The sequence below is a fragment of the Lethenteron reissneri genome, chromosome 51, assembly GCF_015708825.2.
Source record: "Lethenteron reissneri isolate LAM-NWPU_2019-01 chromosome 51, ASM1570882v1, whole genome shotgun sequence".
Lineage (NCBI taxonomy): Eukaryota > Metazoa > Chordata > Hyperoartia > Petromyzontiformes > Petromyzontidae > Lethenteron > Lethenteron reissneri.
Genome location: NC_083829.1, coordinates 11,886,949 through 11,902,454, shown reverse-complemented (window position 1 = coordinate 11,902,454; position 15,506 = coordinate 11,886,949). Strand labels below are relative to the sequence as shown.

The window sequence follows — 15,506 nt, the reverse complement described above, 5'->3', positions numbered from 1 at the left end:
AGTATTATTCCTGCAGCCTAAACATGTTCCTTTTGATGGTGGTAGTAATACGGGGCCCACTCGTCTGCAGTCTAATGGTGTCAAACATAACTTTCTCAAGTCCTCCATTTATGTGAGATGAGCTAGAATTGCTGTGGTGCAGAGGCAAGCGAAATGATCTTCGATGAAGTTGTAATCACAGCCGGGTATAACGGAGTCTGAACCACGCACTTAACTTGGAACAGAACCCATCGGCCTGTCACCACCCACTGCCTGCCCACTTCGATTGTAAGCTGAAGGGATTTGAAAAAATTATAATTAATCTGAGTAGAGGTGGCAGTATGCATACACAGAGCGCACATCATATCAACAGTGAATGTATTAAAGAGCGTATTTCCTTCCACAAGTTTACGGTAGTAAAAAAGTCAGTGAAACTCTCACGAAGTACGTGACTTTGCATGTCTGAATTCCTACTGGTCTCTGGTTGGCACACATTGCACACCTGAAACCCCAAGTGTTGAACTCGTGGCAGCTGGCAAGACCGCCAGGAATTGGCCTCTGTGTGGTATTGTGGTGTCCTCACATCGTGCACAATGCGGTGTTAACAACTGGCGCTCGTCAAGATGTGTGGGTTGTGAAAAATGGAAATGACTTCCCATCCAAACTTTGATGCATTTGCCAGACAAATGCCATGTACGCGTGCACGTGTGTTTGCGCGAGCGTTTGTCCGTCGGTGTGGCCTTCAGAGGGCTCCTGCAGCCAATGAAGCGATTGTTCGTGCTCTAATTTGTAAGGCTTCACGATCGATCTCAACGACTGTGTGCACCCTCAACCCGATGGGTGAACATCTACGGTCAAACTGGGTTTTAAAATACTGTACAACTATCGTTAGCCGACGCTGTCTCCCGTGTGCAGCCCAAATAGCATTCACCCGTCGCGGTTTGCGCCAAACTACTTTCAGCACAAACGACATCTGTTTGTCAATGAAAACGTGCACACACGAAAAAAAGCCATTGCACATTCGGATCAAGACATTTCCGCGCAAATAAAACCTGCAGGGATGGGACGCGTAGGATAAAGTGGGGAAGCAAAGTTGACACAATTCGCGGGCCCGACGTATCTACAGCGAGACGATCATCAGGACACGCAGATCCACTCTCTCGTTCTTTTAAAATGTGCCCTGTTAAGCTGCACATCAAACGAGTCATACATTGCAAATGAAACGACCAGCACAGCTATCGAGGGATTACACAAATGTAAAAAAGAGCCGTCTCCAGAATGAGACCTGCGAGCGCCATCGCTATAAAAACAAGTAGAAATACCATCGCGGCAGCGCAGCTCACTCTTGGCTTGCACAGGCGGCCCTGCTTGGCACACACGAGGGGTCGATACTCACATCGCGATCTAAACAGATGGAGCGCAATGGATTGGGAGATGCACCTCGTTTTGTTGGAGGTGGAGGCATTGCTACGTTTTACGTGTTCAAAACCAATGGACAAAACAGAATATCACAACTTTTGCCAACAATGTTTTCAAATTTAAAATATAACATTCCATATGAAAACCAATGCGCAGTCAGAGCTATAACCAGCATTTCACAAGGGCAAATATTGTCAATATGTAAATTAAATTAATGAACCCAACTCTGGATCATACATTTTTATTCACTTAAAATCCCAGGATGCACTCCACATTAAAATCGCAGCACCATATTGTCGTCACTGTGGTGAAAAATATATACCCACCCTTCACACGGATCTGCTCTCTGGCTCAGTTTCTTTGGGCTTTGCGTTCAGTTAGATTCCTTGAAATACATGGGTTATTGTCACTGTGCTGTATTACAGAATGTTGGGAGAGAGCTGGAGGAAATCTCTTTAACGTGGAATGTTGAACACTTTTAAACGTGGTGACGCTTACCATGGAATGGGAGGGCACTGTGCATGGGTTCAACCGGGTTCGGAACATAACCCCTGACCCCAACGGCCATCACAAAACCTGGCAAGCAGCAGGGCCAAATATGCAAACCGGACATTTTCACAGCAGCGATGATTTTAACGTTTCTAAACTCTGTGTACGTTTGTTATCGAAGTAGCAATCCTAGAATCAAAAGGTCACGGCCACGTAATTAAAGTTTAACGGTAATAAAACAAAAATGCCACTGGTTCAGACCGAGTGAGAAACCTCCTCCCCAAGATTACAAACTTTGTTGACACACACACACACAGGGGCACCCACCTTATAAAGAGCAACCGCCAACTGGAAAAATATCACTTATCCTTGAGAATCACGTGCAAATATGTTGAGGGATTATTTCGTCAAAAAAATCACTTTGATGCAAAGCAGACTTTATTATACGGTAACAATATAATGTATTTGACCAGGACAGAATGACTGAGTCTCAAGGATTGGATTTCCAGAAGGTTCCTGCCGTAGGATGTTTGGCCAAGGAGTTTTATTGTTTCTAATGTCGTGGGGAAGCCAAAGTTCCCCGAGGACACCCACGCGTCATGAATCCGCTGGCTGTACCCTCACCTCGTGCTCACAATCCAGGTTTGGGAGTTACTATAATTAGTAGAATTAAACAATAACCTCGTAACCAAGTTGAGTTTTTATTACATTTAGCAATATCCTTACGTCAGGTTTATATCCATGTGTATATTTAATCCTACCAAGGTATATTCACAAGTACAATATAGGAATACTGTATGTGCAATATGTGCGGTTCCCTGTACCATATGGTTAAACATCTATTAATATGACAAATGAAGTGGTAATACTGCGTTGGCAGTGATGCACAGGTAACAACTAAACTCTCCCTCTCTGACCGATGTGCTGTAAAGAACGTCGCCTACTATACGCCTCTTACATTGAGGGCAGTGCTATCGATGAACGTGTGGAGTGTTTTTGTTCTCCGTGAAGCTGACTGCACGGAGAACAGCTGATGGCAGCTGCCCTGCGGACTGCGCTGGGAACATTCACACTGGCCGGGGAACTCGAGCGTGCAGGTTGTTGTGCAAGTGCATACCTTGGCTCGGACGTGAAGAAATCGCTGACACATTAATTGGCAAAGCCGCCAATTTTTTTAAAGCATTCAACTAAATGCATGCTTGTACATTTGCATATTTTTATTTTGCAAAATGTATGTCGAGGTAGGGGTCATTCATGAGAAGCTACTAGCTCAATGCGTGTTGAGCCGTTTCGTCAAGAGGTTTCGACTTAGCCACATGCTTTCTGCATAAAAAAACCTACTTAGCATATACATAGCTATACATATCAATGTACATAATTACCGTAATTCATTTAACAATTTAGTTTAAATGTGAGATTTTTTATTTTGCCAATGCCATTTTAGCAAAAACAGCGGCCCTACCTTGGGCTCCAAGTGCAACATTTTGTTCGGATTTTGCCACAAGACGGCGCACGGACCACGTGATCAACAGCGGAGCTGTTATCCATATTTGGTCCTCTGTGGGTGCAAACACGAAATACATTTATAAAATATCTCAGCTGTGCCACCCGTTTCGTAAGCGAAAGCCACAATTGACTGTTGTCCCCGTATTTCGGCCTCAGTCTTCAACGTCTGCTTGTTTGCACTCTCAAAGGACGTGAGCTTTTGCAACTGCTGATGGCGTAATACGTCTGCCACCTAACGGCAACATCTGGAACACGATTGCTCGCAGGCACTCGGGGTCTTTGGCTGACCCAGCTGGCGATCCAGCTCTACTCTTGCAAATGAGACTAATGATGGTCTCTGGAGTTTTAGCTTGGTTTAAAAATAAACTTGAAACGTCAACTTGCTCCATTCACTCCGCAACCTTTTTTTGTACCAAAAGCGCACTCGCACCTGATGCAGAATGTTAAGTCTCTAAAACCAGAAAAACTTGACTGAAAATATTTTTCTTAGGCTATTCAGATTTGAAAACTATTACTGAGCAGTCATTGGTTAATATTTAATATGACATACTATGCCTTGTAAAAATATTATTCTGTGCCTTCCCATACCGATTTCTTCACTTATTAGTCTATGTTTAATCTTTGATTTTGTTTTCCCTCCAATTTTTGTTAATCTTCGAGGGTTTTCTGTATTTGCACCCTTGTTTGCATGTACCCTGTATTTCACCAGATTTCTGTAAAAATAGATACAGACGACTCAACGGTCACTCACGTGGTCCTACCTTGCTCAACCGTTCACATTTATTTCACTGCACGACCCAAACAAATTGTAGGTTTTGTACCTCGGTAAAAAGAGCTTTTCCAGTCAATTCCGCCATCCACCGGTAAATAATAATATTATTATATTCAGAGCGGCATCTGGCAGGGCCACGGGGGCCGGGTGTCGCCCCCCTTCTACCTGACTCCACCCAGCCTCGACGCAGAACCCCTCACGAGCTTTATAGCAGCGGGCCCCTGGCTCCACACTCTCCGTGAGGAGACAAGAAAACCAAGAGAAGGCGGGGATCCCGACGATTCACCCCAGACTCTAGGATCTGAGGTCTCCTGCCTGACTCGAGGGGATGCCTGATGCGGCGATGGATCGGTAGGAATCCCTGTGACGGACGGCAGCACTGACTGGAATTGTGTTGTTTTTAACAGGAGTACAACACCAAATATATTTCATCACAATTCCACGGCCCACCGGTCTTCTTATTATAAACATATCAGCACCATGTGCCACAGCTGGCATGCCGGAGGAAGTGCGGGGCTTCCCCATATGGCCACATTGGAGGCTCGAGCCCACGAGATTGCAACGGCCCAGCGCCCTAAGGTTGTCGGGGGGCTGCTTCTCTGTGCCCCTGTGGCAACGCTCGTCACACTTCCTCAGCCACACGAGCGGCCGCACCTTCAAGGCTCGCTTGCCCCTAAAAGCTCTGCCGATTAAGACCGTTCCGTAGACCGCCACATGGCCGTTCTCAACGTGAAGCGTCCTCTGCTTCTCGGGAGCAAATTGTGCCCAGCACTAAGTCAGCAGAAGCAACTCCTCGTTGTCCACAGAGTCAAAATTGTCGACGCTGAAGGGGCCGAAGCGATCGAGAAGGGAGGTGAACACCTCGGGGCGCAGCTGCCGCTATCCGTCTTCGGACCCCGCCAGGCGGGTCGCCCTCAAGGGCCAAGTCAGCCGACTCAGCGGCTCCAGGCCTCCTCCGCACAATACATGCAATTTGGGGGACCCTTGTCGGTTCATCGCAGCTACTGCTGTGATGTTGTCGCAGTGGGCCAGGACTGACCTGCAAATCAACTGAGCTTACACAGCGCTAGATGCACAGCTCGCAGTTCGGCCGGGTTGATGCTGCCCTTGGCAAGGGTTGACCATCTCCCCTGCACTGTTCTCCATTGGAGATGCGCACCCCAGCTCCGTGAGCTGGCGTGCATCTGCAAGACGACGTCTGGAAGGTGGGGGGGCGGGGGAAGGTCTCCCAATAGTAGTCCCAACTGGAGGCTCTGCAGATCGGTCCACTAGGCCAGGTGCTGAATGGCCTGGGGCCGTGACGCAGGTCCCAGCGGCGTAGCAGAGTCCATTGCAGAGGTCTCATACGTAGCCTCGCCCAGGGAATGACCTCCGGTGGTTGATGCCGTATGCCCCAGCAGAACCGTAATTTCCCTTGCCTGGGGAGCTGAATTGACTGCGAGAAAACGGGCAACTCAAGCTATCGGGAGCGCATTTCCATCCAGAAGCTGCCATCACCTGCCGGTCCGTCCAAATATTGGCATCGCCCAGATGGTAAAGCCGCTGGGTCAGCGACAACAAAACATCGGCTGGTTGATAACCCAGCGGTACATCTCCAATAGTGAGGTGATTGTGGCTGTAATCCTCTGAAGCTTGTTTGTCGAAGGCACCCTCAGAGGTCATCGAGATTGGGGTAGAAGTGAATCCCCCCTCTCCCTGATGGCCACGATGAGGACTGAAACGACTTTGGTGAACACTCTTGGCGACTCTGAAAAGCCGAGGGGAATGGCCTGATACGCTCCGGAACAAAATGGCGCAGGTGCCGCCAATATTGTGGGTATATGACGATGTGCAGTTACGGGTCCTGTAAGTCTATCGAGACGAGCCAATTGGTTGGCTGCGGTGCTCGCCTGATGGACCGGAGGGACTCCACCTTTCAATTCTGTACGCAAGGTTCAGTTTTCTCAGATAGGGAATCTCCTGTATCCGCCAGAGTGTTTTTCGAGCGTGAAGAATCAGGAGCATAACCCGGTACCTCGCTTGTGGAGTGCCACAGCTTGGCGGGTCAGCTCCTGCTCCTGCTGGGCCCGATGAAATGGAGGAGGTAGCCCCGCTCAACGAACCTCAACACCCTGCCGTCCGAAGCGGAACGCCGCCAGGCGCGCAGGAACGCCGACATGCGGCCCCCGACGCCCAACGGAGGTGGCCCCTCCGCTCTCCGGGGCCCTGCCATTCCACCTGCTCTTGTGCTTAGAGAGGCCGCATCTGGTCCCGTAGATAGGTCGGAAGAACGTATCGCTGTAACTGGGCCTCGCGGCCGCGGCATTCGGAGAACGGAAGAGTGCCGCAAGTCAGAGTAGGTGTCCACGTGGTGCCCCGGCCCCAAGTAGGTAACACACCTGGCGTGGGGGTCAAGGCGTTTAAGCTCCAGGCCGCATCGACAGCCTCTGAGGGTGCGTTGAGGTGCCATTATGCGACCCGGCTCATAGGATGGAGTTAGGAAAGGGAGAAACTGAAACTTGTGCTCCATCAAACCTTTTAGTTTTCCCAGCGACTGGTGGCACTCGTCTACGCTGCTGCCAGTCACGTGAGGGGTTCTATGTAGAGGGTGGGTTAAGTCAGGTGGCGGGGTCAGAGATCCCAAGAGCCTTCTCTGCACACGTCCCATGACCCTGCGGGATTTGGCCCACACGTGTAAAATAAGATGACCGGTCGATGGCGAAACTGTCATGGAAAAACTTCCTTCCGAGCCTTGGCACCGTTAACAAACCTGACTTTGCCGTCGGCGCCAGCGATAGGTGTGTGACAAAAGCGCTGATGGAAAGGGCGTTTCTGTATCGAAAGGTGACGCACACACCAGGAAAGGAAATAAGTACACCGGCTGTCCGTAATTTTAGTGCCGCGCTCTCAAAAAAAACATTCGATCGTAGCTCAATCTCTATACACGTTACAGCGGTACGATACTAAAACTTTACACGTCCATAAAATCATCGCTGCTGAAAAGGTCAGAGACGGTGGGAGGGGGCGGAGGGGAACGTCCGACCGAGCCGCGCGCTTACAAATAGTGCTCGTCGCAGCGTGGGAAGGGGGCGGCCGCCTCGTCGCGCCCCCCTCCGCCCAGCGACGCTTTGCGGACGAGGAACGCGTCGGGCTGGGCGCGCGCGGGGCTCCCCGCGGCCTCGCCGGGGCCCCGTCCCGCCGCCCCCTCACCGTGGACGGCGGCGACGGCGCCGAGGTTCGCCGGGGCGCGCGGGCGCTCGCCGTGCGCGGGGGGAGGGAAGGCGGCGCGGGGCGCGGGCGGCTCCGTCGAGCGCGCGGGGCCCCCGGGAGCGGCGGCGGCGGGCAGAGCAGGGGGGCACCGCGGAGCGCCCGAGGGACGCGGCGCGTGGGGGGGCGGCGGCTGGCGGCCCGGAGCAGGAGGAGGAGCGGGAGGGCACGAGGCGAGGGGGCACAGCAGAGCGGCTGGGCTCGAGGCGCTGGGGATGCCGCGGCAAAGCGCGCCCTGCTGGGGTCGTGCGCAGAGGAGGAGTGGGGCGGGGGCGACAGGAGGCACGAAATTAAACGAACGGGCACTTTGTTTTTAAATATCTAAAACGTATTTCAGTTTTGTAATCCTGCGGAATGCGCTGATCACCTTGTTTTGGTACGGTTATAACACTGTGGTGGTGGTGGTCTTGGTTTCAGACAGTCGTGGTAGTTGATGTGATGCGGCAGCAATGGTAACGATTTGGTTGTGGAGGTTGTGCTCATATGGTTCATGGTGAAGTTGGTGGTTGAGATGGTAGCGAGGATGGTGCAGGGAGCAGCAGCGTAGCGGTTAGTGCTGGGCCTCCCCCGGTCGACTCAGCCTAAAATGATTTTCTGGCGTGATGTGTAAATCACCACTGGGAAGACAAAGGCGGCCGAGCGTGTTGCTGGCCACCGCCTCCTCGTACTGGCCTGTTTAGGGGCTTGCCAACAGGACTTGCCCCAACAGTCTGTGAAGGCTGCACGAGATTCTTTGTGAGGTTTGTGCCACGAGGGTGGGGGGGGGGGTCCCATGTTGGCTAGCCAGGTATTGCATTGGCATTCTCTGCCACAATGCTAATAAAAGCAATCTATTCATAAGCAATCTATTGTAATGGAATGTGGAACATTTATTTTATACGCACAGCATTAATATCAATTATGCAGACCGTTTCATATTTTTTTTTACTTTCATTCGGAAATCTTTACCTGCACCGTGCGATGCAAAAGGAGGGTCACCAGGGCACGATGCACCAGCCACGGTCAACCAATGGACATCCTCCGTCATTTCACACGCACGCAGTACAGTTACGGAGCAAATGCGGAGTGCTGTCCTGGTACTGTTTATAATTATTTGGTATTTGCCTTAATGGCTCAAGCAGTTCCATTCCTAATGAGAATTTACCAGTGCTGACGTGTGCACATGGATAGGGTACAAATTAAATTCACACCCCAATTTACTGTGACTGCTCCATTCTAAAGTTAACACACAATTCATGCAATTACGTATGCACACATATAGTGTTTGACAATTACTTTACATTCATGCCAATTGTTCCCCACTGTAACCCATCGTTTCTTTGCTAACACTTATCCGAGTATTTTAATAGATTACTGTGCTGGGAATATTTTGACTCTGCCAATTCCTTAAAAATCCAAACGACGCCCTCTGGAACCTAAACTCTCCGCTCGCTGCACTGTGCCTGCTCTTTATAGTCGGTTCGCTAAACAACAGCCACTAAACCGGTAACCGTTTTTCTAAATCTTGTCCTTCACAGATGGGATCAGATCACGAATTTTATGTACTGTGTTAAATCGGACCTGGATCTTGTGAGTGTTCATGATTTTGGAAAACATTTCCAAAATCCAAATTCATGAACAAACACAAGATCCAGGTCCGATTTAACAGTACGTAAAATTCGTGATCAGATCCCATCTGTGAAGGACAGATTCCTGACATGCAATATCCCGGCGTCTCCAAACTAAGCTGTGCCTGCGGCAGCAGTTACATTGGGGAAACTAAGCGACATGTCTCGGACCGTGTTCGTGAACACGAGGCAGATTTTAAACACAGCAGGACCAATACTTCTGCCGTGGCTGATCATTGTTTTAATGTGGCGGGCTCATACGTAATTGATTTCTCTAAGACGAAGGTACTTTGGAAGCTCACTGGCTACCAACAAAAATTCGTTCAGGAAGCCATCCAGATATATAGACACAGACACAATTTTAACCGAGAAGATGGGTACAAACTGAGCAATCATTGGAAGGACGTTATCAACCAGTTTAAGTCATAATTGGCCATGATGTTCCCATCCTACCACCTTAGTTGTGCTTTACGCCCATTTCAAACTTGCACTTTCACAGCCACTTTGCACATCGACCACTCGGTTGCGGCTCTGCGATCTCCCACTAACTTGCTAATCTCCCATTAACATGCTAATTTTGACCTGGCAGCCCTTTGATTGGTGGAAAACGAACCACCGCTGCCCTCGCTGTCCACCACTTACATTATCATTGGCTGCTGACATTTGGGCTACGCCCATTTCAAACCCTTATAAACAGTTTGCCTTGGACGCTAACCCCCTTTTCCTGAAGACGACCGTTTGCGTTGCGATCCAAACGTCGTAGTTTTTTGTTGTTATTTTTTTATTATTTTCTCTGAACATATCTACGTGACTTTACCGAAACACCCAAGAATAACAAGAATAACAACAATAACAACAACGCGTTCCAAATCAACAGTTGTAAAACTGGCGATCCCAGAGGAATCAATTCCAGAGATACGAATTTAAAAGTTTCGATTTACGATTGTTTAACTCGATAATCGCTTCAAATTCTTAGAATCCCAATGACACAATCGTTTTTTTAATTAGTTACTAAATATTGCTAATTTATTTAACTAACATTAATTAGGTCAACACGACCCGACATTATGTAGTTGAGGAAGAGTTGATATAAGTGAGGTATTAAAATGGCTCTTGTTTTGTAAATGATTATTGGTTACGTTCAATACAAATGCTATCGGTGTAAATTAGTGTTCATTGGTTATTTTGTGTGAATTGTGATTATCTGTTATATTCATACTTTTATTGTGTTTTCTCAAGATATTGATATGTAGGTACCCCGGAGTATTTGATTCACATTCAGGAACCACAACACAATCAACATAATCAGCATAATATACACAATCAACATAATCAACATAATCTACATAATCTACGCATGTTGAACTTCTTTAACAATCGTACGTAGCCAACTACGAATTGGGAAGGACAACAAACTAAGCATAGTCTGAACCTTCAGTGAGAGTTTATTCACTTTCCAAACATAGTTCGTTGTACCACTTAAATATTGAATTGTTTGTGCTGCATTAACCCAACAATAAAGTAGATTACACAGCAACAGAGAGGGTCTGTTGTATGTGATAATGGGCTTTTTGGGAGGTGGGTTTGGAGTAGGAATCGTTTGAATCAATTCCATGATCAAGATTCTGTTCTAATCGACTTTAAACATCTTGGGAGTTTTCCATCCCCAGCTGCTGCTGCTGCACACGCCTGTCGTGGTGGTGGCGAGATGTAGATTTATCGCCCTCGTGTGGCTGATGAGCGCATCACCCCTCAACCCATCTCTCCGACACCAAAGACAAAGATCCATCGCATTGATTCCAACAGATTAACACGTTGGGTGGTGGCGGGTTTAACGACACATTTATATATTTACGAGATGTAACCCAAAAAACCTGTATTATGGATCCCAGCAGAGTGTTGGGGCAAGTGGTAGCAGCACCGATGAAGAAGGCTGGCACTGTGGCACACGAGAGGGTGGCGGTGGCCAGGCACGCGCCTTTGTCTCCCCCCAGTGGCAATGCTTACACATTGCAGCAGGTCCTCACTTGAGGCTGAGTCGACCTAGGTGAGGCCCAGGACTGGTTCAGAGACAATCGTCACTGGTGTCGGCCGTGAGCGGTAACCACGGCGCCACCGCTCCCCACGCACCGGGACCTTTGACGTGCAGCGAGAGGTTGCCACCGTCCCAGGTTCCATCAGGACAGTCCGGGAATTGGCGTCTCTCTGTATTCGGGTGTCAAGAATTGATTTGTAGCGAGGATCTGCAAGCGGTATTGTGTTTAGCTCTCTAATGACAACGTCTTCTCACGATACGGTCCATCGCTTGGGTTACGTGGGCACAATCGCACTACTGCAGCTTGTCTTTGATTTTCCATTCGTGCGGGAGATGTGCGCATCGAGGAGGAATGTTAACGCCAGGAGGGGCTGCGATGTCTGGGCCTCGATCGTTCTGGACGTTTCGTCTCCAGTGGAAAGTGGCAACCAGAGCTGCCCGCTCTTGGCAGTGGTGCCAACTTAGCCATTGCCGCGAGATCCAGAGACAACTTTTTAGATTTCCCTCGCGACGAAATTCAGTCAGGGCGACTACTTTCTAGGATGATGGCGTCATTCCCATTTAGGAGCGATTCCAAGTGTGTATTACAGATCCAGGATTAAGTTATTACGCGTAAATCGTCGAGTCATATGCGCGAGGGCTCTCGTTCGCGGCCACCTTCTGCCTTGAGGCGTTGGCGACACGGAGTGGCCTGCAGAACTCGGCTTGTGCGGCACAATTAACCACAAACAAAACTTCCACGCATTCGTCAATGGCACTGCGTGTGGCCTTAAAAGGGAAACATATACAATACATAATCGATGACGTTTCGGGCAATGGCCCTTCTTTGTAGCACTTTTATAGCACAGAGATAGAGAGGCCACAGAGATGGAGTTGGTAACAGGACATGGAGACTGCACTGAACGCCATGGGGCCTGCTGAGAATGACTATAATAAAATGTTTTCTGATCACCGGTTTTTAAATCGACATATGAAGAGTTACACGAATAGTAGCATTTGGGTAGAAAACATATAACATAGGCCACGTTTCAGGCGATTGTTTTTGACTAATCAGGTCAGGCAGACACTGAGCTGCGTAGCTCTTCTTGAGAAGCGACCTGGCCACAATGACAGCTCAAGGAAGCGGCTTGGCACGTGGACATTGATGACAGTGGCAGTCAAATACTCTCAGCGCACGTTTTCGAATTGTGGGTGTCGTGTAGGTGCAGCGTGTGTGTGGCGTGGTTACAGCGTGTGTGTAGTGTAGGTGCAGCGTGGTTACAGCGTGTGTTCAGCGTGTGTGCCGTGTGTGTTCAGCGTGTGTGCTGTGTGTGTTCAGCGTGTGTGCCGTGTGTGTTCAGCGTGTGTGCTGTGTGTGTTCAGCGTGTGTGCCGTGTGTGTTCAGCGTGTGTGTGGCGTGGGTGCTACCGGGGTGGCGGTGTTGGGCATCCAGCAGCGGTCCGAGTGCCCGAACCTCCGGCAGTCCGAGGTGCAGCGCGACGTCGCCATCGTCATCCCGTCGGCAAGCGCTGCACGTGGAGCGTGTGTGTGTGTGCAGATGTGTGTGTGTATGTACGTGGGGGTGTGTGTGCAGAGGTGTGCGTGTGTGTGTGCGCATGTGTATGTGTGCGTGTTTATTAAGTGTGTGTGCGAGTGTGTAAGGGGTGTGGATGTGTTTGCATGAATGTGTGTTCACGTGTAAAGGGAAAGAGAAAAACAATTCAGGCCATCTGAGCATCGGAATGGAGTCCAAGTGATGCATTTGCCAGGCCACCACATTCGCGAGAAGATTGGTCAACAAACAAATTAAAACACAATATTGTGCTGCAGCATACCGTGATGCATATCGGGGATGCATACACAAATCCGAGCTTCAATTAACATTTAAATGTATTCATAAGTGAGCAATATTGAAATCACTGTCACACCTCCACATCGAAATCAGCTCAAGATTTCCCTACGTCACGAGACGCACGCCGCCCCGCCCACTGTGAGAACAGACGCCGCTCCTCCTCCTCCTCCTGCAGCAGCAGCAGCGGCGGCGAGGCCCTCATGCTCATGCAGCCTCTTCCTCCTCCCGTTCCTCATCTCTCCTGACCCTTGCCGCCCGTCTGTCTGCTCCACTTCCGCTCATTCCCCATTCTTTATTTACTCGCTTCCCTGTTCCTTTAATACAAATGTCTACAGGGCATCTGTGAAAAAGAGCTTCATAGCTCATCGGATTTCTCCAGGATAAACATTCTGATTCTGTATTTTTGTTCACGCATTCTATTCTGGACTCCCCTTCCCACAGTGTGCCATGGTTAAAACAAGCTGCTCGTAATAAAAAAAAAATCTTGATTTGGTGCATAACACATTTTAATCGTGATACAAAGTTCCGACGCTGGAGTGGATAACGACGAGTTGACGGCGAGACGAGAGAGCGAGAACACGTGAAGAGAAAACACCGCTTAAACAGATGTACCATGGGTAACAGCCATTTCTCATCTGTAACAAAGTTAGGCCATTTGGGATGCCAGAAAATTGCCAGAATATATATTTACGAAATTAGGCTATAACATTAACTAGATAAAAGTAAAACTTTTCAAACAAAATGCCGTAATTACACTGAAAAATTTATTAATTAAATGAGACAGATGAAGGTTTTGTTCAATTCTCCATGAAGTTGCAATAAATGTGTGCGCAACCGAGCAGCATCTACAAAAAACAAGGTTTAAAGAAGAATGTAAATAATAGTTTGAACTTGTAACGTGACGCGGAACAGGGTACGCTCATCGCTCGCGCAGACAGAGAACGGCTCGGAGGCCACGTGGTGAGCCAACTGTCCAAGCTCTGCGGTCCTCTAGACATTACAGAACAGGTAGCCAGGGGGTCGGTGTCGGTGTCAGTGTCTGCACCACATCGCTGAACCTGACAAGATAACACCTTTGGAAACGTCTGTCCTGGTTCGCACGCCGTCTGTCCTGGTTCGCACACAAGGACTGAATCAGGGAAGGCGAGGTATAGTGACAGTAGTAGCAATACGAATGTCGACTTGTAACGCTTCGCTGCCATCGCAGAGTGCTCACTCGCTCGCTCGCCTAGAGAGACGACGACGACTCGGGGGCACAAAGAGGCGGCAGCAGCCACGCGCTGAGCCGGTCGCAATTGCCGAAGCTCTGCGGTTCTCTATATATTAAGGTGTTAGCTGCCAATTGATGGGTGTTCACATGTGGGAGGAAACTCACGGACCCGGAAAAAAACCCACCTGTGCAAGGGGGCAACACTATATGTATGTTGTATGTAGTATGTGTGTTGTATGTAGTATGTATGTTGTAGGTAGTATGTGTGTTATATGTAGTATGTGTGTTGTATGTAGTATGTGTGTTGTATGTGTGTTGTATGTAGTATGTATGTTGTATGAATGTAGTATGTATATTGTATGTCGTATGTATGTAGTATGTATGTTGAACTTCTTTCGCACTGAACGTAGCCAACCGTGCTAACCGAAGGTATGGGGGAAGGACAAGAAACTAGACACGCTCCTCAGCGCCAACGGGAAGGGAGTTGTAACAAGATCTGTGCGGTGATCCACTAACCCTCGCTGCTGCCTTCACACTGCTGGGTGGCAGGCAGCAGCGACGTGCAGCAGCGTAGCCGCCGCCGCCGCCTGCCACGACTTGCTCCACATTAGGGCACCGGAGAATGTACCTGGCTGTGTTGTACAGATTTTTGTTGGGCCAACCTTTTCATTTAAAAAAGTCTTACTCCTAATTTCCTGGATCAGGTTTGACGAACAGAAGCGAATACGTTTCGATCCTATCACATCTGTGTTCACAGCTGCAGATGCATTTTGACGTTGTGTAAAATCCAATTATATTGCATTTCACAAACTATATTTTTTTCGTGTGAAGAAAATTAGAAACCATTTAGTTTCCCGTACGTGCAAACATCAAGAGACTATGACATTAATTAGAGTAAATAACAATACTATTATAGAAACTTCCAGAGCAGCGCTGTGAATGCCGATGTTAGTTAAGATTACATTAATATTCCGAGCTAATTCACTATTGTAGAAGTGTTTTTTTATGCAAATGCATATTAATTAAACATTCAACTATTAAAGCATAACACTGTAATATTTGCATTCGGAGAAGTGTGATTTCAAACTGAACAATGTTGTATTATTTTAAGCAATAATTGCCAGTCCTTTTGACATCTATTAATCCACGTAACTACTTCAACCTGGACATGTATTTTATTAATATTATATTATTTTAAATGGTATCATGGATGCATATACATCATGTATAGTTTAGTGCGTGCGTGTGGACAAGACACCAACAAAAATGTGGAGTGAGACCTCAAGGCGAGTGGGTGCCTCTCTCAAGTATGTTTCACAGACAACTGCTCCCCCCCCACCCCTCTTTGCAATTTTTCTAAATTAAATCGCTTGGAGTGAATTTGAAGAGCAGTGCTGAGACAATGATCGCGA

General features: G+C 48.4%; 1 protein-coding gene across 1 annotated transcript in view; it reads right to left on the bottom strand.

Moving 5' to 3' along the window:
- Positions 1-7,199: 7,199 nt before the first annotated feature.
- LOC133355557 (uncharacterized) overlaps positions 7,200-15,506 on the bottom strand; it is a 569,922-nt gene continuing 561,615 nt past the window's right edge. The window contains exons 7-8 of the mRNA XM_061572897.1: positions 12,461-12,561; positions 7,200-7,646 (exon numbers count right to left, since the gene is read on the bottom strand). Of these exons, the coding sequence (XP_061428881.1) occupies positions 7,200-7,646; positions 12,461-12,561 (548 nt within the window). The remainder of the gene's footprint in view (positions 7,647-12,460; positions 12,562-15,506) is intronic.